Raw genomic sequence first — 24,261 nt, 5'->3', positions numbered from 1 at the left:
TTGGCCTCTCCACACCCCAAGCAGATGAAAACTCGGCTGTTGAAAGGATGCTTTAGGCTGGTAGAATAAGCAACGGCAGCTACCAGCAGAGGTGGTGTCCTCGTGGTAAGCCTGATGCCCTTGCCTTGCACGTGGCCGTGATAGCAGCTGGCGTGGTTAGAGGTGAGCTGGCTCAGCCCCTCAGGCTTCTGAGGTGCTGGGCACTGCCTTCGAGGTGGGAGCTGTGTCCCAGTGCTGCAGGTGCCCCTCAGGAGGCCAGAAAATGGGGTTTTCCAGTGGAGCATGGGAAATGCAGTCCGTCTGGGATTGGGAAGAGGTCCCAGTGAAAGTTACAGGTTACTGGAGTAATCTTGCTGGGCTTTAGCAGTGCCAGTAACCTGGGATGTCCTTGTGAAGTCTGCAGAGTCTGTGATGGGCAGGGGGAGGCTGAACTAGCTTCTTGGCACCTCCTAACCTTCAGGTGCCAGCTCGCCTCGGCGTTGGATATGTCAGGCTGCCGACCCTTTGGCTTGCAGCCTCAGTGTTGCTTTGAGAAAACTCATTTTTAAACGACGTCTGAGTTCACAGCTGCAGGAGATGTTATTGATGGCTGGTGCCTATTCTAAATTACAAAACAGATCCAGGTATTTTGAGTAAGGCTGGGGCTTCGGCGGCATTCAAATTAAAAGGATTTACATCTCAGAGTAATATGCTCAGTGCTTTTATAGCTGCCTTAGCTTATAGGAGTAGAAGTAAGGAATGGCTGGCGTCTCGCTCCACCCTTACGGTGATGCACGGTCTTCCAGTGCTAATTGAAATCTACAAAGAGAGACTTAAAAAAGTATATTTGACTTGAGGGCTAAGCGTGTGAACAGTTCTAGCAAAAACATCAGTATTCCCTCATGCTTAAAAAATTAAACATTGGGCAATGAATATTAATAATCAAAAGAACTTTTACTTCTGAATCTCTGCTTCCGTAGTCTCTAAGTAACAAGTTATGTGGTTTTGCCTACTTGCTGGTGCAAAAATGCAGGATGTTTATGGCAGGGTCCTTTTCACAAGTTGGAATGCAATATCTGGGGGGAAAATAAAAGATGAAAACCTCCCTGTCTTGTCTTAGAGCATTTTGAAGTCTCAGAGCATTATACACACTTCCAGTGGATTTGCTGAGCTGTGAGTAAGCCATTTCCTGGTATTTCTGGCTACCGAGCCCAATACCTGAAGTTTCGAGGAGCAGAAACTGCTTGTGTTGCTGAGATGTGCTCTTAGAGCCGAACCAAGAGTGGTCTCCTGTTCCCCCGTACAACAACAACCGGGGAAGACGGGCTCAGAGCGGGGCAGAGCAGAGCCGCTGGGAGTAGCGAGGCGGCAGGAGGCTGCAGGCAGCATTTGAAGTGGCACGTTTGGTCAGCGGCTGGTGGCAGAAACAAACCACAAGAGTGGGGCCAGCTGTTTAATCTGACAGGCTGTCCTGGTTAGCTCTCTGGTGTCCTCTCATCTGCAGCTCTATCAGCTCGGATCTGCGAGGCTGCTGCTTGTCCTAGTTTGACTGAGAAGAAGAGGGATTGCGAAGGGGCTGAGGGAAGGTGCGGGGAGGGGACTGGGATGAAGGTTTGTGGTTTCAGAGGCTTTCTGTGGGTTCAGGGACTCGGTGCTTTCCTCCCCCTGGTGCAGTGCGTGCAGCAAAGTGCGTTGTGGGCGCTGAACATCATCCCCCAGCGTACCCGGCAGTGGGTGCTGTCATGCTAGCTGAAACGCTGGTCTGATCTGGGGTGGCAATTCCTGTGCTCTATAAAAGTCGAGCAGCTCAGATGTAGTAAGTCCTTTTCTAAAGGGAGCTCTATATATTATGCATGAAGTTTTAGAACCAGGAGAGAGGATATTTCAGTTCATTAGAGTTGAAAACTCCTGCAGATCCCCCAGGCTTTGCAAAACCATCTGGCACGTTCCACCCTGCGCACTCCCTTCTGCCTGATCAGCCTAGCGAAGGCACGCGGTTCTTTTCCTAACCTCTTTTTCCTTTGTCTCCCCTGCGTACCCCCCCAGTGGGGTCACACCTCCTAAAACATCAGCTGAAGGCAGCAGAGGGGAGGTAACAGACGTGTTTGGGGGGGCTTTGCCTGCATGGAAATGTCTGCTATATCCCGGATGGAGGCACAACAGCAAATGCCTTTTGGATGGAGGTGCTCAATCCCTGCCTCTGGCTACAGAGCCCCAGCGGTGGTTTTAGGAGGAGGAGAGGAAGCGGCAAGGTCCCCAGTCCTTGCAGTGGATGCAGCAGCGTGGATGGGGTGGCTGAGCACAGCTGCTGCAGTGGCTGTGCCTTTAGTGTCTTGCCAACCGGTGTCTGTCTTCTGGCAGGAGAAGCTCAAGTACTTCCCTCTGTGCGTGAGCACCAAAATCCACCAGGAGGACGATGCAGAAGAAGGTCTGGGCAGCCTCCCCAGGAACATCAGCTCCCTCAGCTCCCTGCTGCTCTTCAACACTACAGAGAACCTGTGAGCTGCCCTGCTTTCCTTGCACACCTTCTTTAAGCCTTTCTCGAGCTTTCCACTGCTGGATCTCCTCTTCTTTTTGTTCCCAAGCTGATCACTTTCCTTCTTTGTCAGTCCTTCCTGCCCCTTGAGTGGCAAGCCACCAGGAGAGGCGGGTGTCCTGCTGCGCGCTGTAGGGCGTTCTCAGGCCAGGAGGTGTGAGGGGAGAGTTGGGGAGTGGCGGCAGCGTGGGGGGGCTGTGCTGGAGGGACGGGGAGCTCATCAGCTCCTGGCTGTGGAGGAGCGAGGCAGGAAAAAGGGGCTGGAAGGAAACAAACTGGGAGCGTGAAGGCTGTTGGGAACTTTTCCTCCCCCTCTCGGCTATGCTGCTTCTCCTGGCTGTGACTCGGCCTCACTGAAAGATTCATCCTCCGCCCGCAGGTACAAGAAGTACGTTTTCCTGGATCCTCTGGCTGGAGCAGTGACCAAGACCCATGTGGCTCTGGAAACGGAGACGGAAGAGAAGCTGTTTGATGCTCCTCTCTCCATCACCGAAAGGGGACAGCTGGACCGGCAGGTGAGATGTAGCTGTGGGACCGCAGCCGCTTCCCCTGCAAGGGGTCGTACTGAGTTCTGTGAGAGGAAAGGGCTTCTGCAGGGCGGAGAGCAGGTAGGGGAATGCCCCCCACACGGGGCTGGGGGGTATCCTGCTTGTCAGAAGGACCTTGCCTGGTTTTGTGCCTGAAGTCCTGGTGTAGGCTTGATGGGTGACACAAAACCCTCAAGCTTGGTAGCCTCTGCTCAAGCATTTGCAGGATGGTGTGACAAGGGTCATCTGATACCGACCGGCCTCGCTGCTACACCTCAGAGCTCTAGAGGAGTTCGGAGGCTCCATCACTCGATCATCCCCCTTGTGCTAACTCCTTGTGCTAACAGAAGGGACTGCCCTGTGTAGGCTTCTTCCCAGGGACGAGAGCAGAGAGCAGCAGGGCCAGCAGAGGGGCAGCTCTGGCTGCTGCTCTGGCTGTTCCCTGCAGTGCCCCTACTCGCTGCCTTACCTTTTAACTCTGGGTTTCTTTTAGGTAGCTGAAAACTATTTCTATGTGCCGGACCTGGGCCAGGTCCCCGAGATCGACGTGCCGTCCTACCTGCCCGACCTGCCCGGCATCGCTGCCGACCTCATGTACAGCGCCGACCTGGGCCCCGGCATCGCGCCCTCCGCGCCCAGCAGTGCTATTCCCGAGCTGCCCACGTTCAACACCGAGTCGGTGGAGCCTTTGCAACCAGGTACTTCCAGCCCCTGTTCCCAGCCCGGGGAAGGGTGGAGCAGAGCAGGGTGTGCGAGGAGAAAGCGGAGATGAGGAGGAGGTCCCTCGGTGGGGATGGCAGGGTGGCCGCAGTGCCCAGGGGGATGGAGCTGGGGAATCTCAGCCCTCGCCTCCCCCGTGTGCTGCACGAGATGCTGCACAGGCTGCGAGCTCCCTGCTGCATGCTGCATGCGGCAGGGCTCGAATCTGTTGCCACTGAAGCTCTGAGCCTGGCTCCTCTGGGACTCTTCACACACGGCTTCTTTCGTCTTCCAGGCCTTCAAGATCCCGGGCTGCTGCCGCCCCCTCCACCGCCGCCTCCCCCCCCACCTCCCGTTACGCCAACAACCGTGCCTCCCCCTCCGCCCCTGCCCCAGCCCGCAGCGCCCTCCGAACCCCCCGGGACAGCGAGCGAGGAGAGCAGCACGGCCGTGCCCGCAGGTAAGGCTGGGAGGCACCAGCAGAAGCTGACCCCGCTCCTTGGCCCCAGCAGTTCCCTCCCCGGCTTCCCAGCGGGAACGGGGAGCTGCTCCCACCCGCAGGGGCGCTGAGCCAGGGCCCTTCCCGTCCCTGCAGCTGCGGTGCAGGGAGCCCCCAAGGAGGTGGTGAACCCCTCGACCGGGCGCGCCAGCCTCCTCGAGTCCATCCGCCAGGCTGGGGGCATCGGGAAGGCCAACCTGCGCAGCGTCAAGGAGAGGAAGCTGGAGAAGAAGAAGCAGAAGGAACAGGAACAAGGTGCCGGGGCGCTTCCTGCAGGGGGCTGGGGGGTGGAGGGCTGGGGGGAGATCAGCAAGCCGGGAGCATGAGGAGTGCACAGGGGTGGCAGAAGAGGCTGGCATAACTGGGCTGTGGGGGGAGAGGAGGTTAGGAGCATGACACAAGACTGCAGGGTGTATTTTTTCCCCTCACTCTAAAGACGGTGTTGCAGAACGCGTCACCCCTGTGCTAGGTTCACACTGACTCCTCTCGTCTGACCCACGGGGTTTTGCTGTTTCAGTGAGAGCTACGGGCCAAGGCGGCGATCTGATGTCAGACCTCTTCAACAAACTGGTGCTGAGGCGCAAAGGTACGTCCTGCAGGGTGGCTGCTTCTCCCTCCAGGGAACAGCTCCAGCCGTTTCTGGCTCCTCACTTGTGCCACAGCCCCAGGAACAGGCCCGTGCGCTGCGGCGTGGCTGGGGGCAGTTAGAGGGCTGTCAGGGGAACACCCTCAGGTCCAGCTGGAGTTGTGTGATGGGCTGATGGTGGGCTCTGAAAGCTGCCAAGGGGGAGCACTGCAGGGCGAGGGAGGCACAGGGGTACCATTTGGACTCATCAGTGGCAGGGAGCTGGTCCCCTTGCCCAACAGGGATCAGCTTCGTTAATCCTCCGTGTTCTCCTGCCCCCATGTGTACCCCACTCACTGGTGCTTCTGCTTCCCTTGCAGGTATTTCAGGGAAAGGCCCAGGAGCCGCAGGAAATGCCGACGCTCCTGGAAGCCCCGCTGGTGCCTTTGCTCGGATGTCAGACTCCATCCCGCCCCTGCCACCCCCACAGCAGCCCCCAGGGGAGGAGGATGAGGATGACTGGGAGTCATAGGTGGCAGCAGCTGTGCTTCGGTGTGGATCCCAGAACTCCAGAGCTAAGCACCTTAGAGACACCAAGAAGTATCTCCCAGAGGGTGGGCTCTTGAAGAGGAGCGGGAGCAGCAGGAGCTAACGCTGCTGAATCGTTACCAGTGAGGGTTTTTCTTCTGTTGTCTGCCGTTCTCCACCCCCAGTGCTACATTCCATCTCAAACGCCCTGCTGCTCACAGCAGCTCAATAAATCCTGCTGTAGCTGGAGGGCAGTAGGGCAGCTTGTGCTCAGAGGATCAGGACAAGCCCTGCTCTGATTTAAAGGGCCCCTGCTCTTGCCCAACGTGACTGGTGATGACTGCGAGAGCCTCTCTGGCAGGCTCGCAGCCCCTGCCGCATTTGTCTCCGTGCTGCTTGCTTGCTGCAGCTCCTCTTTGTTTGGGTGGTGCTAGCTCTGAGCTCCTGCAGCTGGGTGGTGAAGAGCGGGAGAGAGGCTGTCAGCCCCTTCTTGCTGCGTGGGGTCTGGTTGCTGGTGCCTCTCTACCTGATGGTTTCTTTCTCTGCCTGGCCTACAGCAATTGTTTGGCTGTTGCTTTCTGAAAACTGGCAATAAAGTTCAAGAAAGCAGGTCCTTGCAGCCTGTGCTCTGTTAAGAGGGAAATGTGCTCAATTAGGGTAGCTGAAAGGAGCCCCCCACCCCCTCTCAGCTCAGGCCGGGGCAAGCCTTACAGCTCAGGGCAGGAGCCTCAGTCAGGAGGTTCTCAGCAGCAGCTCTGTTCTCCCTGGTGGGGCCAATTAACATAGAGGGAGCAGGGACCAGCTCTGCGTCTAGTTCTAAGTGCTTTCTTCTCTGTGAAGAGCCTTGAGAGGTAGCAGCCAATTGCTGGAAGTGGCAAGGAGGCAAAACAGCTCCTTGGAACAGAGTTGGTGACAGAAAGAGCCAAGACTGGCTGTGGGATTACACAGCTGTAGGGTTACACAGCCATCCCTGTTGTTATCGGTGCCCACCAGCACAGACCCATGACAGGAAAGAGCCCCAGGAAAGTTGCACCAAAAAGAAAATTCACCATTTTCCACAGAAAGTTGTTTGATCAAAATAACCATAATCCCCATACTTAAGTGGGTTAAAAATATTTAATCAATTTAAATAAATCCTAAACATCTGTAAACAACTAGGAGCCTCCTGCTACCTTCCCCAGCCTCAGTCCTACCACCAGTTTCCCTCCTGGTTGTGGCGGTAAAGACCAGGCGCTCATACAGAACAACGAAGAACAACGAACATCCACAGAGGAGACTCCCAAACTACTTCAAACAGAAAGGCAGGAACCTGCGTTGCTTCGGGCGCTCTTCAAAAGGCGCGCATCACAGAGTTGACCTGCAGCCCCTTCTCTGTCTGCATCACAAAGCATCCGATTTCCCTCGATGGAACTAGGAACACATGAAGCCAGAGAGTTTATCCCTGACCTTAGCTCTGAAGGGCCAAACCAAAGGTTTGCAAGAAGTACAAATGAGTACAGCGGGGCAGTTTCCACAACCATGCATAGGAAAATGTGCTGACCTTTCTCAACTCCGCGAAAGCTGCTCCAAAGGCAGGTTTGACCTGGGTTCTCTCCCTGATCCACTGCGGCAGCTTGTTGAAGATGGCAGGGCGGGCGTACCGGTGGTCCAGCAGCAGGATGCTCGCGAAGTCCTTCTGATGGCGAATGGCTCTTCCTGCACAGAACGTGCAACAGCATTAAAGTGGGGCACTTGGCTGTCTGCTCTCAGGCAATTACGCTCCTGTTTGCATCAGCTGTAATCAGCAGGATCAGTCCTGCTTCCCTCTTCCTGCCCTGCTATTTCAGTGCAGTCACATTTTGTATCCCCCAGCCTGTCCGAGGCAGAACAAATTACCTATTGACTGGTTTACGGCCTTCATGCACAGGTTTTCAATCAGTGCTCTGCTAGGTGCGGGGCCAGCAGCTCTTGGCTGGAAAGGAGAAACAGGTTAACACAAGGCAGCTGTTAATCAAACTAGGGAAAAAGCAAGGTAAGTAAATACTTTTTATCCCTGCAGAGTGAGTGGGTGGGTATCCGAGCAGACCCCAAGCTGAGAGGAAGGAGGGACAGAAGAAAGGCTGCAGTTCAAGAAGTATTTTGAGCAGTCACTGAGAGCCGGCCTAAAGCTGCCTTGAAAGCAGAGCACTTGTCCCCAAGCTGCCCAGGAGCAGCATCTCCAGTGGGCAGCGAGCAAGAACAAGTAAGCCAAGAGGAGAAGGGATCCTGGCACGCACCTCCTACACCCCGCCACCTCCTCTGGAACTCACTTCCCACCACTGACCTCTTCACCTGTGCGTAAGGCTTTCTGTACACGAGCAGCACGCAGAAGGCTGTGCTCTCAGTGCCATGGTCTGGGCAACAAGGGCAAGCTCAAAGAAAAGAAAGTCTTTGAAGGCAGCCCTGGGACTCGCGTGCCAGGAAGGACGTATGTACTAGAAATCAGAAGTGAAAGAAGCAGAGGCGTTAAGTGTCTCTGTTACCATTGTTTTGTCAAGCCAAGTCATTTTCTCTTGAAGCTCTGGAGATTTAATGTTGGGGTAAGGCATTCCCACCATAATCACACACCTGCAAGGGGCAAGGGAGGGCTGCATTACTCTTAGCATCTCATCCTGGAGCACTTTGCCAATAGACTGATAAATTAGAGGTCACTGCACCCCTGAGAGACAGCCAGCCCTGCAAACCGAGGGCGGCAGTAAAGCACAGCAGCCTGACAAGCACATTCTGAACCGAACGCTGCAGCGGGAATCAGGGAGCCAGAACAAGGAATTACCCAGCACAGCAAGCCTCGCTGCATTACTTGCCTGAGAAGTGTGCCCCAGAGGTGAGTTTCATACCACCCAGCAGCCTTCCCCTCTCACTGGCTTATGCGTCAGCCCAAGCCATGTGATCTCCCCAATTTTCTAGCTACACAAGCACTGATGTGTCCATCCTGTTGGAGGCACTGTGCTACAAACCAGGCGCTCACCTGCAAAGCAGCAGCCACCTTACCTTCCCAGGTCGTCAGAGAAGTTGATCCCTTCGCTCATTTTGCCTCCCACTACAGAAAGCAGCAGGGCCCCCGTCATCTGGCCTGCGGACTGGCTGCAGCGCTGCAGGAGAGGGACCGGCACCTCAGACCAGGAGGGTTCAGAAACACACCTGGGCTGGCGCCCTCTGGCCGTGTTAGAAGCTGCGGCGTCCCCTCTAGCAACACTCCCGTCTGCAGATGGGTGTCAAGCTCCCCCCCCCCCCCGTCAGCTCTGCTCACCTTTATGCACTTGGCGTACTCCGCCAGCACCTGCTCCACCTGGTTGGCCTTCTTGGGCTCCTGGAAGATCTGTCACAGGCACAGCGCATCAGTGGCAGCAGCAGGCAGCAGACAGTTCAAATTAAACAAAGCGTTTCACTCTCGTGCTATTACAGAGCGCATGGAACTAAGATCAGGGAGAAAAAAACCACCAGCACCTTTCCCCTCCACCCTGGAAAAGTGCTGCGTGCCTACTCCAGCACTTCACAGCTGGGTGCTGAAGGGAGCAGCAGCTGCTCCTTTCTAACGGTCCCCTCCAGCTTAGGCAGCTTTGCCTAATGCTGCAGGAAGCTGGAAGTCGTCTGCGAGCTGAAAGGCAGAAAAACGTGTGCCCCTCTTCCACCTGCACATAAAGGCACAGCAGGACGAGCACACCCTCCAGATGCAAAATCTTGGAGTTTTAAAGTAACAAGTTACTGAAGGCCCCTGCAGTGAATTGAGCTGTGTCTTGATAGGTGCTGCACCTTGGCCTAAATCATAAGTTGTTTTTCTAGTAAACCAGAAGTGCAGTATCTGTCTTTTCTGTGACAGTGAAGAACCTAAAGGATGTGTTTCCTCTTGGTTAGCAAGAGCTACTGTCAGATTTTACCAGCCAGAATCAGTCTTTCAGTGGACAAGTAACTGGCAATTACAAATATATTCGAAAAGTATTTAATTTATCGAACAGTAACTATTCAATCCTCTGATTTAAATTAATTTTCCTGTGCAATTTATATAAAATCTCAGTGTGATCTCACCACAGCCACCTCAGGAAAGACTTTAACCTTCCTCTTCTATGATATGATCTCGCGTGTATGCAGCTGAGAGTCACACTCGGTGCGCTGCTACCGAATTGCTTTGCTAACGCATATCCAATATGCTGGAAACTGCAAAGGCCAAACAAGAAGAAATCAGAGCTGAAAGGCAGAGCAGGCTGCGTGGTCGTGGCAGAAGCCTTGGAGGTACTGGGCAGAGCACGAGGACCCTGACAGAACACCCCAGAAAGGCACGCTGAACAAAAGCGCCACAAGCACGGGGAGGCTGAAGCACGGGGCTTCTGCCCCAAAAACCTCCAGGCAGAGAGCCACAGGCCAGAGTGGGCCACGGCTTTGAAATACCTGGGACTGTGCTCTGCTGGTTTGTGCTTTGGCTTCTGGTAAAAGAGAAAATCACAGCCGAGATAGCTGTGGGTCTCTTTTTTCCCTTGGTACATAATCCAAGACCCCCACCTCACCCCCCGAGAGGGTCAGACTGCCTGAACTTCACTACCCAACCTTCAAGTACCCATGGCAGTCACTGCAAAGCTTTCCTATTTGCAGTGATCTCCCCACTTAATGTTCCCTGTTTAATGTTGCTCATTACTCTTTCAGCAGGAGTCACCACGGCTAGCCTTTCAGTTTCCAACTCTGCACTTCTACCAGAAAAATACTGACATCTGTCTTACAAATTTCAGGCTAGTACGATGCTGTTCACCCCTTAGTAGTGCTGGTCCGCGTTCAAGGGACTCACAGCTCAGCCTGCGAAAGGCAAATTCCCCCGAAGAGCTCAACCTGAACAGCCCCTCGGCTACCAGGGGACTGGCTTGCTGGCTGCAGAAAGCGCGGACTGTCTCCCTCCACGGCCCCCGCACAGACGGTGCACTTAAAGAACCTATAGCTGCATTTAATCTAATTCAGATCCCGGCTCAGCGATCGGCCGCCCAGGAAGAATCATTTATTCATTACTAGAGGGATTGGCTAGATAAACATCCGCTCTGCTCCGCTGTGCAGAGTATGAGAGCAACTCGGCGCGAGAGGCCGGTAATGCACGGATAATTGTTTGACTTTGGAAGCTGCCATTTAGAGCAGCGAGTGCCCCTGGCTGCACAATTACCTTCTTCTTCGCTGCCAGGCGGGTGAGCAGCCCCGTCTTCTCCCAGTGCGCGTGCACCTGCTTCTCGTAGTCGTAGGAGGGGAAGAAGCACACCACGCCCCCCGGGACCACGTTGCACAGGTTGCAAAGGATTCGGCCCGTCTCATCCATCTGCCAGAGAGAGGAGAGCAGCTTGCTGCTGACAGGAGCTCAGCGAATGCCGCTCCAGTTCTGTGCCACTCCCATATCACACCTCTCCTGTGATATACCCCGGGGGAGGAAAAACGGGGGGAATATGCAAGCTCCACACTGTCTGGGGGAGTGGGGAATCACCAAAAAGCTGTTCACTAACCCCAAGTTTCCATTACCACTGTGGAGCAGGGTAAGGGAAGGCAGGGTCTGTCCCAGTGGGTGGGAATTGCCACACTAGCACAGCTGGTGGGGGCTGAGCAGCAGTTACCTGGTGCTGGCTGACCAAAGGAAGGGAAGAAACCACATTCCTCTCTCCCAATTGCTCCGCAACAGACCTGCCCCAAGCCCCGTGCATTTCCCCTCCCACCTGTCAGAGCACAGCGTCCTGTGAAACGCAGGCAAACGAAGCAACAAAGAGAGGGAGGAAGGGAAGCAAGGCGGCACTGACCATCTGGGGCAGGTCTCTGGTCTGGTAGGTGAACTCCAGCTGCTGGTTGGAGGGCCCGCTGCAGAGGATTATAGGCAAGATGTTTTCGGGAGGGATCACGTGTCCTGGAGACCAGACCAAGCAGAGTGTCAGCGCGCCTGCTGTGTGCAGACACTGCTGGCTGGACAGCAGCACCTGTGCGTACTGCTGCAGGCACACGTTTGCCTCGACAAGCCGAAGCATACGAGTCCCCCTGCTGCTCCAGCCTCCTGTCCCTAAGCCCTGGGAAGACAGCAAGGCACGCGGCCTGCTGCCTCTGCCCAGGGCACTGGGGGAGTCCCGCGGGGGAAGACCCAAGCACCCTTTTGTGGCCGTGAGTTCCCAGAAGGATGCCAGGCAGCTGGATCGTCACCCCGCCCTGCTCCCGCAGCACACTCACCGCAGGAGAACTCCACGACTCGCGCAGGCTCCACGCCAGCACAGGACAGCAGCTGCTCGCGGAAATCAGCCACCTGCGGAGGGCGAGGCAGAGAGAGGTCAGGCCCCAGGAGGCGCTGCAGCAGCGCCGCTCCTTCAGCACCAGCACGGAGGGAGAGCTGAGGAGCTCAGTGCGGAGACAGGCGGAGGAGGTGGGCTTCCTCCATGATGAGGACATCAATCAGGCCACGGGAGTGCTGAGCATGCAAGGGGTGGGAGGTGTGCAGAGCTCCAACTGCAGACTTCTCCAGGTGCAAAAAAATATCACCAGGACTCCCATGCACTGCACAGACCACACCTTGCACTGCAGCAACATCCCCTCTCCGAGGTGCAGTCTGAAGGGTTCAAAGTTGGAATGGGGGCCTTCCAAAAAAGGAGGCCACTGCCTCACCAAGGCCCTGTGCTTTGCACCCTTCTTCCCTCCCTCTGGGAGAAAAATCTCGATAATTTTCTCAGACAGGGTCTCCTCAACAGCAAAGAGGAGATGCCAGGACATTCCTGCCCAGAAACAGGAATAGAGGAACTGTGTAAGTATAACCGAGATGTCTGACACACCCCTGTGCCTGCGCAGTACAAACAGTCTCTCTGGAACTGTATTCAAAAGCAATGGGGTCAGGATGTGAAGCTGAAGAGATGGATCCTGCCACCATAAAAATACTTAAGTCCTGATTTTTCTGTAAAACCCCTATGGGCTTTTTTTTTTTTTTTTTTTTTTTTTTAAGGATCCCCACAGGAGGATCCCTATCCCTTTAGAAGGCCAGCTGGCTTTACAATGTCCACTGACCGCTACCCATGCTAGCTCCAGCCTACCATGAGCTCAGCCTGTTGTTGTCTTGAGGACACGAAAGGTTAACAAGGGCAATCCTGCCCCTGCACCTACAGCATTTTGCATAACCAAAGCATGACACCTGTACAGGGAGCCTGCAACAAGGAGATAAAAGTGGAGGTGGGAGAGCGCTTCCCACACACACCACAGGAGGTGAGAAGAGCATGTCCCAGTGGAGCCAAGCTCTTATTTTTCCATGCCTGCCTGTAGATAGTGCCAGAGATGTCCCGAGAGCCCAGCCCAGCATCCCAATTCCCTCACCGGCTGCATGGTGCCCCCAGCAATGATTACAGCTCGGCATTCTTTCACCACCTTGGCAAAGTGGACAGCTGGATTCAGCAAGAGGAATTTGAGGCTGCTCTGACCAACAGTGCCTGGGGAAAGGAAAAAAAAAAAAAAAAAAAAAAGAGAGAGAGAAATGGGATTGGAAATTATCTGTGACAAACATGGATGTGAGAGATTCTCCCTCCTCCTGCCCTGGGCAGTCTGGCAGATCCCCAGCTCTCAAAACAAGGTGCTGCTACCCTAGCCCCAGTGCCCTTGTTAGGAATTCTGTTGGGTTCACGAGAGTCCTCTCGCAGACTGAGCCTGCCAGCCTGAATCATGGACTGCACAGATACCCTCTGGTAGGGCAACCCCAGCCTCCCTTGCTGCCCGTGAAGCATCCTGCTCGCAAGCCATGTCACTGCCCCTGTGCCCTACCTTGCCTGTTGAGAATGACTCGGCCGTCTTCGTTTGCATTTGTGAGGGCCGAGAGAAATCCTTCGATCTGCATCAGCGGGGAGGCCGCTCGGAGCTGCTCGTTCTCAGGCTCCACAGGAGGGCTCTGGAGAGTCCGGGCTGGCCAGGAGGGAGAAGGAGAGGCAGGCAGCTTAGGCTACGTTTCTGAAGATAGGACCTGAGCGCTAAATACAGATGGGTCCTTTCTCCAGGAACACGATACCCATGTTCCATCTCATTGCTAAGGAAAAAAATGCAACAAACACCTGGCTTTCCTAGCTGGCACCATTTGCCTAAGCCATCTACTCAGATCCATTAAAAAACACCTGTGCAGTACGGCTTGGGCAGCATCTCACCCTTCAGTTCTGCCTCTCCCCTTCCCCACGCAGATGCAGGTCCCACATCCTCCCTTTGTCCACAATCGCACAAGCGGAGGATGTCTGAACTCACCCTCTTTATTGGATCCCTGCTGGAGGGTCTGCAGGAAGTTCTGCAAGCCAGCCACCTTCTGGTTCTCCTTGTTTGTCCTCACAGCTGTGGCAGGATTGCCGTATCGCTCCACAAACCCGAAAAGCTGCCAAGCAAAGGCCAGAAAGACTAAGACCACCAACAGCAGCAATCAGACAAGACAAAAACAGGCTGCTGCGTCTTCTCCTTCAAACACAGCGTGTGCAACAGCATTTGAAGGCCGTGGGCCATGAAGCCAGAGGGCAGTACCTTCCTGCTGATGAGGCTCCTCTCACAGTAACGCTGAACCTGTCGGAGGAAGACAGGAAGATGTACTGGCATCGTTCATTTTCCAACCCTCTCCCATCCCGCTGTCCTCGAGCCTCGTCCAGCAGCTGGTTTTGCTGCGCTCCTGGGGAAGGGCGCGCAGTTCTTTGTGCGAGCTCCCCCCTAGACACCATTTCAGAGAGCAGGTCCTGCCATGTGGCACCTGACTCTACTTCCAGCTCTCACACAGGCTTCCCGATAACCTTGACCAAGTCACTTTATGCCCTACAGAAGACAACGTTTGCACTACCTTGAAGAGGTTGATATTATCAATCTGGCTCTGAAATAGGAAGTCATTGATGGATTTTAGCACTGTCCCTAAAAGAAAAGGGTGAAAGGGAAAAAATAAATATATTAGCTGCTGAGCCTGCAGCCCCTCGCTGCCCACATCCAAGTCCCTGACTGATGGCGTTCACTCCAGTCTTACCTGTTTGGGAAACTGCCTGGCAACTGGGATTTTGGTTCACGTTTCCTGTAAAACACGAAACCATTACAGTGGGTCTGTCTTACAATTAAGCAAGAGACTAACAACTGAGCTGAAAGGGGCACAGCACTAGGAAAAAAAAAGAAAAAAGACAAAACAAGAATCAACTTGACATCTGGAAAAGGTACCAGAGAAAACAACAGCTCTCGCTTGCTTTGTCTTTCCCCTGTAGGATAGCCCTACAGTGTAGGACAAGTGTGCTGCTGCATCCTGAGGAACACCACCTACATTCCTGCTGAAGCAAGAGGCAGCAGGTAGGGTGGGTGCATGCAAATGCTCACACACCATGCAGTCCCCGTGCTACAACACTGAGGGGACAGGGACTGCAGAGCATCCCTCAGCCCTCCTCACTGCAGCGCTGGGGAGCTGGCAGGTGATCGGGAAGAGGGGAAAACCCCAGGACAGCTCCACACAGACCCTGAGAGCCGTATTAATTATTGCTGCTCGCTGCGCTGCCTGGCCTAGTGTTTAACACCCACCTCACATCTCACTTGGCAGCCTCAATCAGGAAGCTGTGCACAGGCTGCAGTGTCTAATGAAAGCGCTCAGCCACACGTGGCCACACGTGGGGAAGAGGAGACCCTCAGGAGCAGGGGGGAAGAGAAGTGCGCAGCTGAGAGAAGGGCAGGGAGCGCCTACAGGGCCCTGCACCACAGACCTGCCTTTTCCCTGGGCAAGGAGAAAGTTCTTTGGGAACTTAATGACAGGTTCTCCTCACGGCACACTGATATCTAGCAAAAAAAAAAAAGCATTGGAGGAAAGGAGGAAAAAAAAAGAACTCATTCTGCAGAGGTACGCCTGCCACAGAGAGAGGTCTTGCCACCAGATGACACAGAATTACTCTGAGCCGTGTTTGTGCTGTGCTGATCACTGTCACACATCTGCCATACTCCTCACTTCGGACCCTATCGCCTTCCCACTCAAATCAGATCTGAGAATCACACAGAAAGAGAGGGGAACTGCCGCTACCCACTTCTGGCATCACCTGCTGCTCCTCAGCTGATCAGAAAGGAGAGGGGTTCGGGCAGACACCGGTCCCCAGCCCCACCTTACAAATCAGACAGAAATAACCTAACTGGTGCCCACACCTAACCTGAGCAACCCTCCCCGCAGCCTGTGAGGAGGGCGATGGGACAGTGCTCTCAGTCCACAAGCACCCACAGGGGGAGGAATGGCTTGCTTACCTCCCAGCATGGCTACAAACCGCTCCAGCAAATACAGGATCTGCTTAATGTACATCAGGTTCTTTGCCTTTAAACGTTTCCTAAGAAAAAAACAAACAAACAAAAAAAAACAAAACAGGCAGTTATTAGGCCCCAAAACATCTTCAGGAACTAACTCACACAGCTTCCCAAGCTGCAGAGACAAGCACCTGAACTCCCCTTAATTTGGGGGAGGCAAAAACCAGACAGCAGCAGCAGAGATCTATACGTTAGGGAAGTGTAGAGAAGCTGCTGGAAAGCAGAGTTGGCTGTGAGGTGCTTTCATCTACTTCCAGCTCTCACACAGGCTTCCCGATAACCTTGAGCAAGTCACCAGCTACGCCCTAGCAGAAGACAACATTTTGCTCACGTTCCCTGTTTGTAACAGGGCATACACCCCTGAATAACCTACCCCAGATCACCCCAGAGCACTCACCCCTGCAGCCCAGGCACTTCACTGTTCCTACAGCCGCCCTTCTGCTCACACACTAATTACAGCTTGTTTATTACGATGGCAGTGATGCCCCAAGTCCCTGTTGCGATAACGCTGCGCCAATTCAGTTATTAGCACTGAGCACAATAATCGAGCAGTGCAGGGATGACAAGATCCAAGATCTGGGCCAGCGTCAAAAAAACACATCCAGCTTCCTCCTCCTCAGAGCTCACTGCCTCGGCCGCGATGCCAGGCAGCACATGAGAGGTTAAGGTACAGGAGAGAGATAAAAGGCTGGAGCTTTTGAAACTCTGCCTCACAAAGCAGGAACGATTAGAGAGAGAGATTGGGAAAGAAACAGAGTAGAAGGAAAAGGCAGAATCCTCAGGGTACCCCCTTCTCACTGCTTAATACCAGCCCCAGGAGTCTGACTTAGACGGGTTCCAGACAGAGATAATGAAGCAAGTGGCTTTTCATCTGCAGAAGGATTAATGCAAATAGCCTTCTGCTGGGAAAAAAGCAAGAGAGGCCCTGCAGACATGAGACAAGCCACGGCATCCACGCTGCCTGCCACCGCTCGGCCGTGCTCCTCCGAGATCCTCACCTGTATCGCTCCATGTACTGCTGCAGCTGGGAGTGGGCACAGCACAGCTACAAGAACAAAAAGTGGAGCTGGTGTTAGAGGAGAAAGGGCGCTCTGCTGGATGGAGAGCTCATTGGTGGTTAAAGGGCCACCCGTGACTCACCTGAGAGCCGCTGACCTCCGCGCTGTGGATACAGGTGATGGTGTCTATGAGGTTGTGGGCCTCGTCAATGATCACAACCTGGTCCTTCAGTTTGATCCCAGCAGCGCTCCTGGTCGCCTCATGCAAGAGCATCTGGTAGGGCAGCACCACCAGCTGCAGGAGAAGCACACATCACCCTGGTTCCAGCTCAGCCTTACAAACGCAGAGCACGCACCAACTGCTCAGCAAAAGCTGTTTACAAACTGCCTATTTACAAACTGCTGAAACATTGTGCGGCACACTACTGGCAGGAGCAAGTAATGGGTTTATTTATTGTTAGAGACCCCTAAGCAGCATGCAGACCTTACCTGAGCAGCAGGAATGGCGTATCGACTCCCATAATACGGGCAGGCTTTGGTCTCCCTCCCCAAAGCCACCAGCTGCTCGATATCCTTCACTTCCACCAGAACTTCATCACGGAGAAACTGCATTTGTTCATAGGAATAAAACGGGCATGTAGCACGACTCACACGTCTCTTCTTCCCTTCCGTCTCTTCACCAGACTTCTTTTCTGACAGCAGAAATCAAAAGAAAGACATGAGCAACACACTCATATAGTCTTAAACCACTCCTCTGCACCCTTATAGCACTTCCTCCTGGACTTTAAAGCAGGCTTTGTCCTGAGTATTTTTGACCCATCATCTATTTAAAGAGTATTCAGCAGAGACATTTCCATCCCCTAGTGGATGCTGCTCTTGCTGCTTAGACTTAGTCACGTCAAGTTAGAACAAGCGTGCTCCCATGCACGAGTCCTGACCAACGTTAAGACACTCAGAAAATACAGACCTCAGCATCCTAACCCAGAGGACGAGAGAAGTAAAAGCAGTAAGGAGAGGAAACTCTCTTGCTAGAATTGATTGGCAGAGAGCCTCTCTGCAGACTCTCACAGCAGCTTTGTCAGCCGTTGCCTCCCCAGGCTGGAAGTGTTCTTACCATGTTTGTTCTTTTGCATCTCCGTGCAGCGGTCATTGATGAGCTGGAGAGCCCCCAAGCGGCGCACCTCCTCATTCACACACAGGTTCTTCGGCATGCAAAGAGAAGCACGAGATGGCCATTAAGAACAGTGTGCACCCTTCCCTGTAAAACAGCTGTAAAAGAAGCTTCTGTAAAAGCTTCTTCAAAGCAATCATAGGCCAGAATCCAAAATAGAAAAGTCAGACATTGTGTGCGCTAGCTGATACAAATATGCTCAAAACCCCTAAGAACTTAGTAAGGAGAAAAAACAAGAAAAGGTGCCCTCAGATGGCTCGCTGCTACACAACAGTTCCTAAAAAGATGCTAGCAGAATTAATAGCAAGAAGGGTGCCTTCTCAGTGACGCAGGCATCTGCAATCTCCCGCATCAGAAGAGGGAAGACAGGCTTTTGCATTTGCATCAAAGGGTAAATAGCCAAACAGCTCACAAAAAACGTACTCCACGCAGATCTGACCCATAACTACTTTAGTTTTTCCAGGGGAAGATCCTGTCAGTCCCCAAGATACCTTCTGAGGTGTCACATCCACACAGCTCTTCGCAAAGCCCTTTATACTAAATTAACACACACCCGGATCCTTTTGTGGACATACCACATACCTGCCTGGATCCCAAAGAGACCAGACGCGTGTCTTTGCCAAAAGGACTTTTTTGCACTTCATGCACAAACTGCGACAGCTGGGAGTGTGTGCGGCTGCAGTAGTAAATCTACAGTGAGGAAGAACAAAGTGAAGATGAGAACATGGAAACCAACCTCCTATCTACAACCAATCCTGCAAGGAAGCAGCCAAGCACGTCAACGATGTTAATACTGCTCAAGGCTTCAAAACACAAGGGAAGGCACATGCTTGAGCGTCCATCACCTTACAACTGTCAAGGCCAAAGCCCTACCTTCGTGCTTTTGTCCTTAATTTCCACTGAATTTTCCAAGGCCCTTATAATAACAGGGACTCACCATTGAAGAGTAATAAAAGAGTAATGAAGAGTAATGAAAAAACGTTTCTTGCAGTGTGTCTTTAGAGCAAGCCACAAAAAAATTTCAGCAACGTTAGCAGAGCAAACTGCTTAAGCAGCCGGCACAGTCCAGAAGGAGATGAGAGCAGCAGAACCGGTTGCTATTATCGACAAACTCGGCAGTTACTGGATGCCACTTCCCAAATCCCTCTGTACTGCATTGCTGGGTGCAAGGAAGCCGTAACTCTGCTACACTGTTCTGTGAGGTGTCCTCATCTCACCTTCATCACGTGTTCTTCTTCCAAATCATCATCATCATCTTCCTCCAGCCTAAGAACAGAACAAGTTACAATCAGTGATGCTCTACCACAAGACAGCAGTCTCAAGAGAGGTGCTTGTATCATTAGGAAGTAAAAGAAAAATTGACTTAGTTTTTTTCTCAGTGAAAGAAAAATTGACTTAGACGCATCGAATAGTTTAAGTGTGAGTGTGCACAATCGAGTCAAGCCTTGCTCTTTAAAAGAAATACGTCTGTAGGGCTGTGACTTTAGCAGCTTCAAGAAGCTTTTTTTTTTCTTTTAAATCTGGTGCTTCTAAGCCCCAGGCATAAGCTAATCAGTGCTATACTATTCTTTGGCGTGCTTATTTATTTATTTTTGTAAAACATTCCCCTTAGAGACAATTTACCACCCTCAAGCTGTTGCATAAAGAAAAGTTTCAGGAAGAAACTGCTATACAATTCCTCAAAGGCAATAGCAGTTTAATGCTTAATAACTACTTCATTTATATGTAGCTTAAATGCTTTGCAATTTTAAGGCAGGAGGATCTGTCTACATACTAATTAGTAAATTTGTATTTTAGATGTATTTGACTTTTATTACCAAAGTATGGCTTCTGGCTTTCTGCATAAAGCAAAAGAAACAAATGTGTGATAGAGAAAAGTGTGCCCTCGTTTTCATGCTGAAGCTCCAGCCTTTTGGAATGTGACCATCTCTTCCCATAGAGTATCAAAAGATGCTACTGCTAACCAGCAGGACTGGTAGCTTCCTCTGCTGCCCTGAGGGGCATTTTGCTTTTCTAATGCAAGGAACTTGAGTCATTTACCCAGCATCCAGAGGCATTCTCTGGGAACCAGGCATGGATAAAGACAGGAAATTGCCCCACATTTTTTTTTTTGCCCCACATTTTGAGAAAGATGAACTTTCTTGGAAGACACTCTAAGTTCCTGTGATCAGCCTCAAACAAGCAAACAAAAAAAATCCCCAACCATGTAAAAACCAAACCCTCCAGAACAAGTGCTACCCCAGCTTGAATGGGGGAGAAACTCCAGATCTTCACAACAGAGAGCCACCTTTATACCCAGCATGATAAACACCCAAAGAATCCCAGAGAAATCCCAAGAAAGCAATCACAGCCAAAATCCCTTTAACTAAGGCAATCCTAAAATGATAGAGAAGACATTTCCTTGACATAGAATCACCCAATATCCCAAGTTGGAAGGGACCCACAAGGACTGAGTCCAACTCCTGGCTCTGCACAGGTCTACCAAAATATCAGAATTCAGACCATATGACTGAGAGCATGACTGGAACCCCCTCAGTCTTTGTCCTTACCCAGATGCCGCTTTCTTTTCCTCGTCACTCTCATACTCAGCAAGGATCAGCTCCTCCTCGTTGTGATCCAGCTGCTCCAGAACCTCTGCTCCCGCTCCCTCCGAAAGAGCCTCCTTGCTGAGCTGAAGAAGGCGCTTCGTCTCATCCTCCTCAGATCTCTGAAGCGAGCACATGAGCACGTTATTTCTCACACGGTGAAGTGGCACTCGCACCACTTTACGCCACGTAGCGCAGAGAATGGCTTGCTGGGTACATCCTCAGCAGGACAAGCAAATGCACCACTGGTGTCTAAAATGATCCAGCCCTGCACAACGCAGATGGCAGCAACAGACAAAGATTTAACCACACAGACACACATGAAAGGGAAACATAAAAACCTTCTAGGCAAAAGGCCTTCTAAACACCACCTAAAACTTGAAGTGACAACATCCGTGTAATCCCGCATCAGTCACTTCAATTGGTCCATAAAAATGACTGCCTCAGAAAAAATAGTGTGCAAAACAAAAGCAACCCAGCAAATGTATAACGATATAATCAAATAATACCTCCACAGTTAACTCAAGACTAAGATGAACTCAGTAATTGTTTTGAATACAAAGCCCAAGATTTTTCTCTGCTTTTTTTTCTTCCCCTGTTATGTGGTTCTTATTCTCTAACAGCCCTATCCCTCCAAAGAAATTCTATTACAATGTTGAAGAACAGTTTTCTTATTGGTTTTCTGTTCTGATAAAGAAAAGTTCCTTCCATCTGTACCTTCCAACTTTAATGAGCATTTACTCTGGCATTATGAAGAAAGGCAGTTTACAAGTACTACAGAGTAGATGAATCAGTTGCTCTTCCAGATCTCTATAACTTTTCTCCAATTTGCTTTCTTCCTTTTACCATGCTTATTATTTCCCATGCTTTTCATTCTCTTGTAAGGAAACAAGTTCTTTGTTCCACTTGTTTTTGATTTGCCGTTCACCTCGGAACCTTTGCTATTTCTGCTGGACCCTTTTGACAGGAGTTGAATAAAACATAACACAGCACTTGAGATGGAGCACACTAAAATCTAATAGCCTGGCTGCCTTATAAGTCTGTCTCTTTGGGGACCCAAAGTGGGGATTTCTGGGAAGTTTAACTCACACCATCAAAAAGCTTCGGGTCAAGGGTTCTGGGGCCAGTTCACCCATCTAAATGGCAGGCAAATAGATCTGTCAACTTCCTACATGTAGAAAAGGGACACTTTGTAGAAAATATGGCTGTATAGTCCAGAAGGTAAACAAGTCCAATTGTTCCCTAGTGGTGAGCAAAGTACAACCAAGGTCTAATCTGGCTTTTTTTTGGTCTTCTGTTCCCATGCTCTTAAATTGATTCCAAGATCTATGGGTTTTATTCCATAAGTACAGTGCTTACAGATAATCATAAAACAAAGAGCTTCCAAAAAAAAAAAAAAAACCTTTTTTTCTTTAAAAAAAAAAAAAAAAAACACCCTTTTTTACCTACACACAAATGCTTTCAGGAAATTCTCTACACACAAAGTGTTTTTCATATCTGTACTTAAAAAAACTAATCTAACCAAAAATTTCAGAGGGCCGATTCCAAAACAGATGGGTCAGAAAATTTAGAGTCAAATGACAGGCGTAAGCAAGTACGAACAATACTTGAGATTATGCAGAAACTTCCAATCTCTGCAGGACAACTCACCTTCCTCTTCGCTGCGTATTTCAACTGCACATTATGGCGAATTTTCTCAAGACGTTCTTCTCGCTTTTTCCTCCTGATCTGCTCTTCCTGAAATAAAGGGAGAGTGAGGGAAGGATGAATTGTGTTTAGTCCTAAAAGCCAGGTATAATTACTTTCCTATTCCCTGGGAGTAGTCAAAACAAAACAAAACAAAAAAAAACCTCTGAAATATAATTGCCAGTAGGTCCTTTTCTCCTTGCATGCCTATTATACGTTATTGTGTTGACAGTAACATAGTTTCCTGTCCTATGCAACCTGTACAGGAATGCCTCATCCCTCTTAACTGAAAAAGTTAAGAAGTGTTGTGAATGACAACGACTGCCAGGTTTGCATCATCTGCTTTTCCAGCCATCACCCATGATATCTCCTATTCTGATTCTCACACCTTGCTGTTTTCCCCTTCCTCTACACATAACATTTCTTAACCTTTAGCTTGTTCACCATGTCCTGTTCTTCTTTCTTCTGCACAAACGCCGTAATCCAGTCTGGTTCCCCAGATGAGCCTTTGCTATCGGGCCGTCCTGGCTCATCAGAAGCCAGCGGCTGCTTCTCCTCCTTGTCCTCGAGTGCCAGAAGCCGTGCCTCCTCCTGCTTCTTCTTCTCCTCAAAGTCTCTGAGCCAGGAGAGGGCCCCGCAGATGAGACTCAGCGACTTTCCCTGGTGAAAACAAACGGGACAGGGCCACACACCTGATACATCGCCGTCCCTGACAGACCACAGAGAGAAGACCTGCTTCGGGGTGGGACCAGGTCAAGCTCATGTGTGCGCAGACACAGATGTGGCACTCTGTTCTCCCACAGTGCCACTTTATGTGGTGCCTGCTTCTCCCCTGCACCTGCGCAGGGTGCACCAGCACCACAGACGGGGCTGGCCCACCTCTGAAGCGGGACCCCGGGCTTCACACTTGTGTGGGGACAGAGCCCGGCCTCCCCAAGCACCACCCGGCTGGGGACGGCTCCCAGCACCCCCCACTCCCCCCCCATTCCCCGTCCCGCTTCTCACCGTGCCCGTGGGGCTCTCGAAGATGCCGACCTGCCCGGCCTGCAGCGCGGCGTACAGCGCGGCCATGAACCGCTCCTGGATGGGGTACGGCCTGTAGGGGAACGGGAACGGGGACGGGGGCGCCCCAACGGCCGCCGCCTCAGCGCCAACGGTCGGCGCCTCAGCGCCAACGGCCGCCCGCGCGCCCTCCATGGCGCCGCCTTCCCGCCTCGCAGCGCCGCCCGCTGCCCATGGCGGCGGCCGGGCGGGGCCGGGTCCCGAGCCCTCCCCCTGCCCTCAGCGCCTCGCTTCGCCTCAGGGCCGGCCCCCGGAGCCCGGCTGTGGTGCTGGGGCCCCGCCGGTGCCGGGGGTCCCGGTTCCTCAGCCCGCTGCCAGGGGTCGCCCCTCAGGATGGGTGTGGGGGGCTCGGTGCCGCTCGCTGACAGAAAAAGCAGGGCTGTACGCACGGAAAGAGCACCCGGGGGGTTATGTGAGGGGGGAAACGCGCACCCCGTGATAAAACACGGAGATATAAAGCGGGTTTGTGGAAAGCACAATCATTAACGTACTGCTAAATGTAAATCTGGTGGTTCCTCGCTGTTAACGCTGAGCTGTACGTGTCAATACTTGACAAACAGGGAGGTAAAAGAGTTCTCCAGCATAAAAATAACTTTTAAAATTGCAAACAGTCTCTGGACTGCCAATAGGAACCCATCACGTCTGCTGCATACAGCTCAGACATCTAGGAGGAATACTTATTTTTTGGTTAAATGAGGTAAGGCCACGTTTTTGCCCAGGTTTTGTTGCTGTCCCCAATCAGAAGATGTACCAAGCCAGAGGACACATTTTGGGGAAGCTGCCAGAGACAGCAACAGGCGGTGTTACAACAAGAAATGTTTGCACAGCCACGTTTTCTGGGAGCAGCCGCATCGCTTGTGCTTTGCTCAGGTGTTGTACAAACCAGACTTTGCACATGGAGGTAGCAATTCGTTGTCAGATTGGGAAAAGAGGAAGCAAAGACAAACAGGCTGAGGTTCAGGTCCCAAGTCTCAGACTGCAAGAATTCAAAGTGCCTTGTCAAACACTGAGTAAACTTACCACAGCCATGGAAAACAAGAAAGTTTCTAAGACTACTGCAGCATCTAACAAGCCAAAGCTTTCAATCAGAGCCAGCGTGGAACTTTTAATTTTCATCTTTTATTTAGCAGAAAAGTTCTTTTAAAAGC

At 52.0% G+C, this 24,261-nt stretch overlaps 2 protein-coding genes across 11 annotated transcripts in view; one reads left to right on the top strand and one right to left on the bottom strand.

Annotated features, from left to right (window-relative positions):
* The window catches only part of WASHC1 (WASH complex subunit 1), a 63,712-nt gene extending 57,768 nt beyond the window's left edge, over positions 1 to 5,944 (top strand). For all 10 annotated transcript variants that reach the window (XM_032207698.1, XM_032207700.1, XM_032207695.1 and 7 more), the window contains 7 exons: positions 2,341 to 2,477; positions 2,895 to 3,030; positions 3,536 to 3,740; positions 4,037 to 4,201; positions 4,337 to 4,495; positions 4,758 to 4,826; positions 5,186 to 5,944. In XM_032207698.1, the coding sequence (XP_032063589.1) occupies positions 2,341 to 2,477; positions 2,895 to 3,030; positions 3,536 to 3,740; positions 4,037 to 4,201; positions 4,337 to 4,495; positions 4,758 to 4,826; positions 5,186 to 5,337 (1,023 nt within the window). In that variant the 3' untranslated portion in view covers positions 5,338 to 5,944. The remainder of the gene's footprint in view (positions 1 to 2,340; positions 2,478 to 2,894; positions 3,031 to 3,535; positions 3,741 to 4,036; positions 4,202 to 4,336; positions 4,496 to 4,757; positions 4,827 to 5,185) is intronic.
* A 496-nt stretch (positions 5,945 to 6,440) lies between these two features.
* On the bottom strand, positions 6,441 to 23,158 carry DDX11 (DEAD/H-box helicase 11). Its single transcript, XM_032207796.1, has 26 exons — positions 23,057 to 23,158; positions 22,481 to 22,711; positions 22,016 to 22,102; positions 20,330 to 20,487; positions 18,998 to 19,046; positions 18,363 to 18,470; positions 17,724 to 17,811; positions 17,099 to 17,301; positions 16,752 to 16,904; positions 16,610 to 16,656; positions 15,555 to 15,634; positions 14,314 to 14,358; positions 14,137 to 14,204; positions 13,830 to 13,868; positions 13,563 to 13,686; positions 13,095 to 13,232; positions 12,654 to 12,766; positions 11,529 to 11,601; positions 11,111 to 11,214; positions 10,492 to 10,641; positions 8,602 to 8,670; positions 8,343 to 8,443; positions 7,835 to 7,919; positions 7,209 to 7,284; positions 6,874 to 7,028; positions 6,441 to 6,743 (listed from the first exon to the last, which is right to left on the bottom strand). Exons 1-26 carry the CDS (start codon positions 23,120 to 23,122, stop codon positions 6,714 to 6,716), a joined length of 2,640 nt encoding a protein of 879 aa, XP_032063687.1. The 5' UTR covers positions 23,123 to 23,158; the 3' UTR covers positions 6,441 to 6,713.
* Positions 23,159 to 24,261: the final 1,103 nt, after the last annotated feature.

This window comes from Aythya fuligula, chromosome 1 (genome assembly GCF_009819795.1).
Source record: "Aythya fuligula isolate bAytFul2 chromosome 1, bAytFul2.pri, whole genome shotgun sequence".
NCBI classification, from domain to species: domain Eukaryota; kingdom Metazoa; phylum Chordata; class Aves; order Anseriformes; family Anatidae; genus Aythya; species Aythya fuligula.
This window is presented reverse-complemented; position numbering and strand designations above follow the sequence as displayed.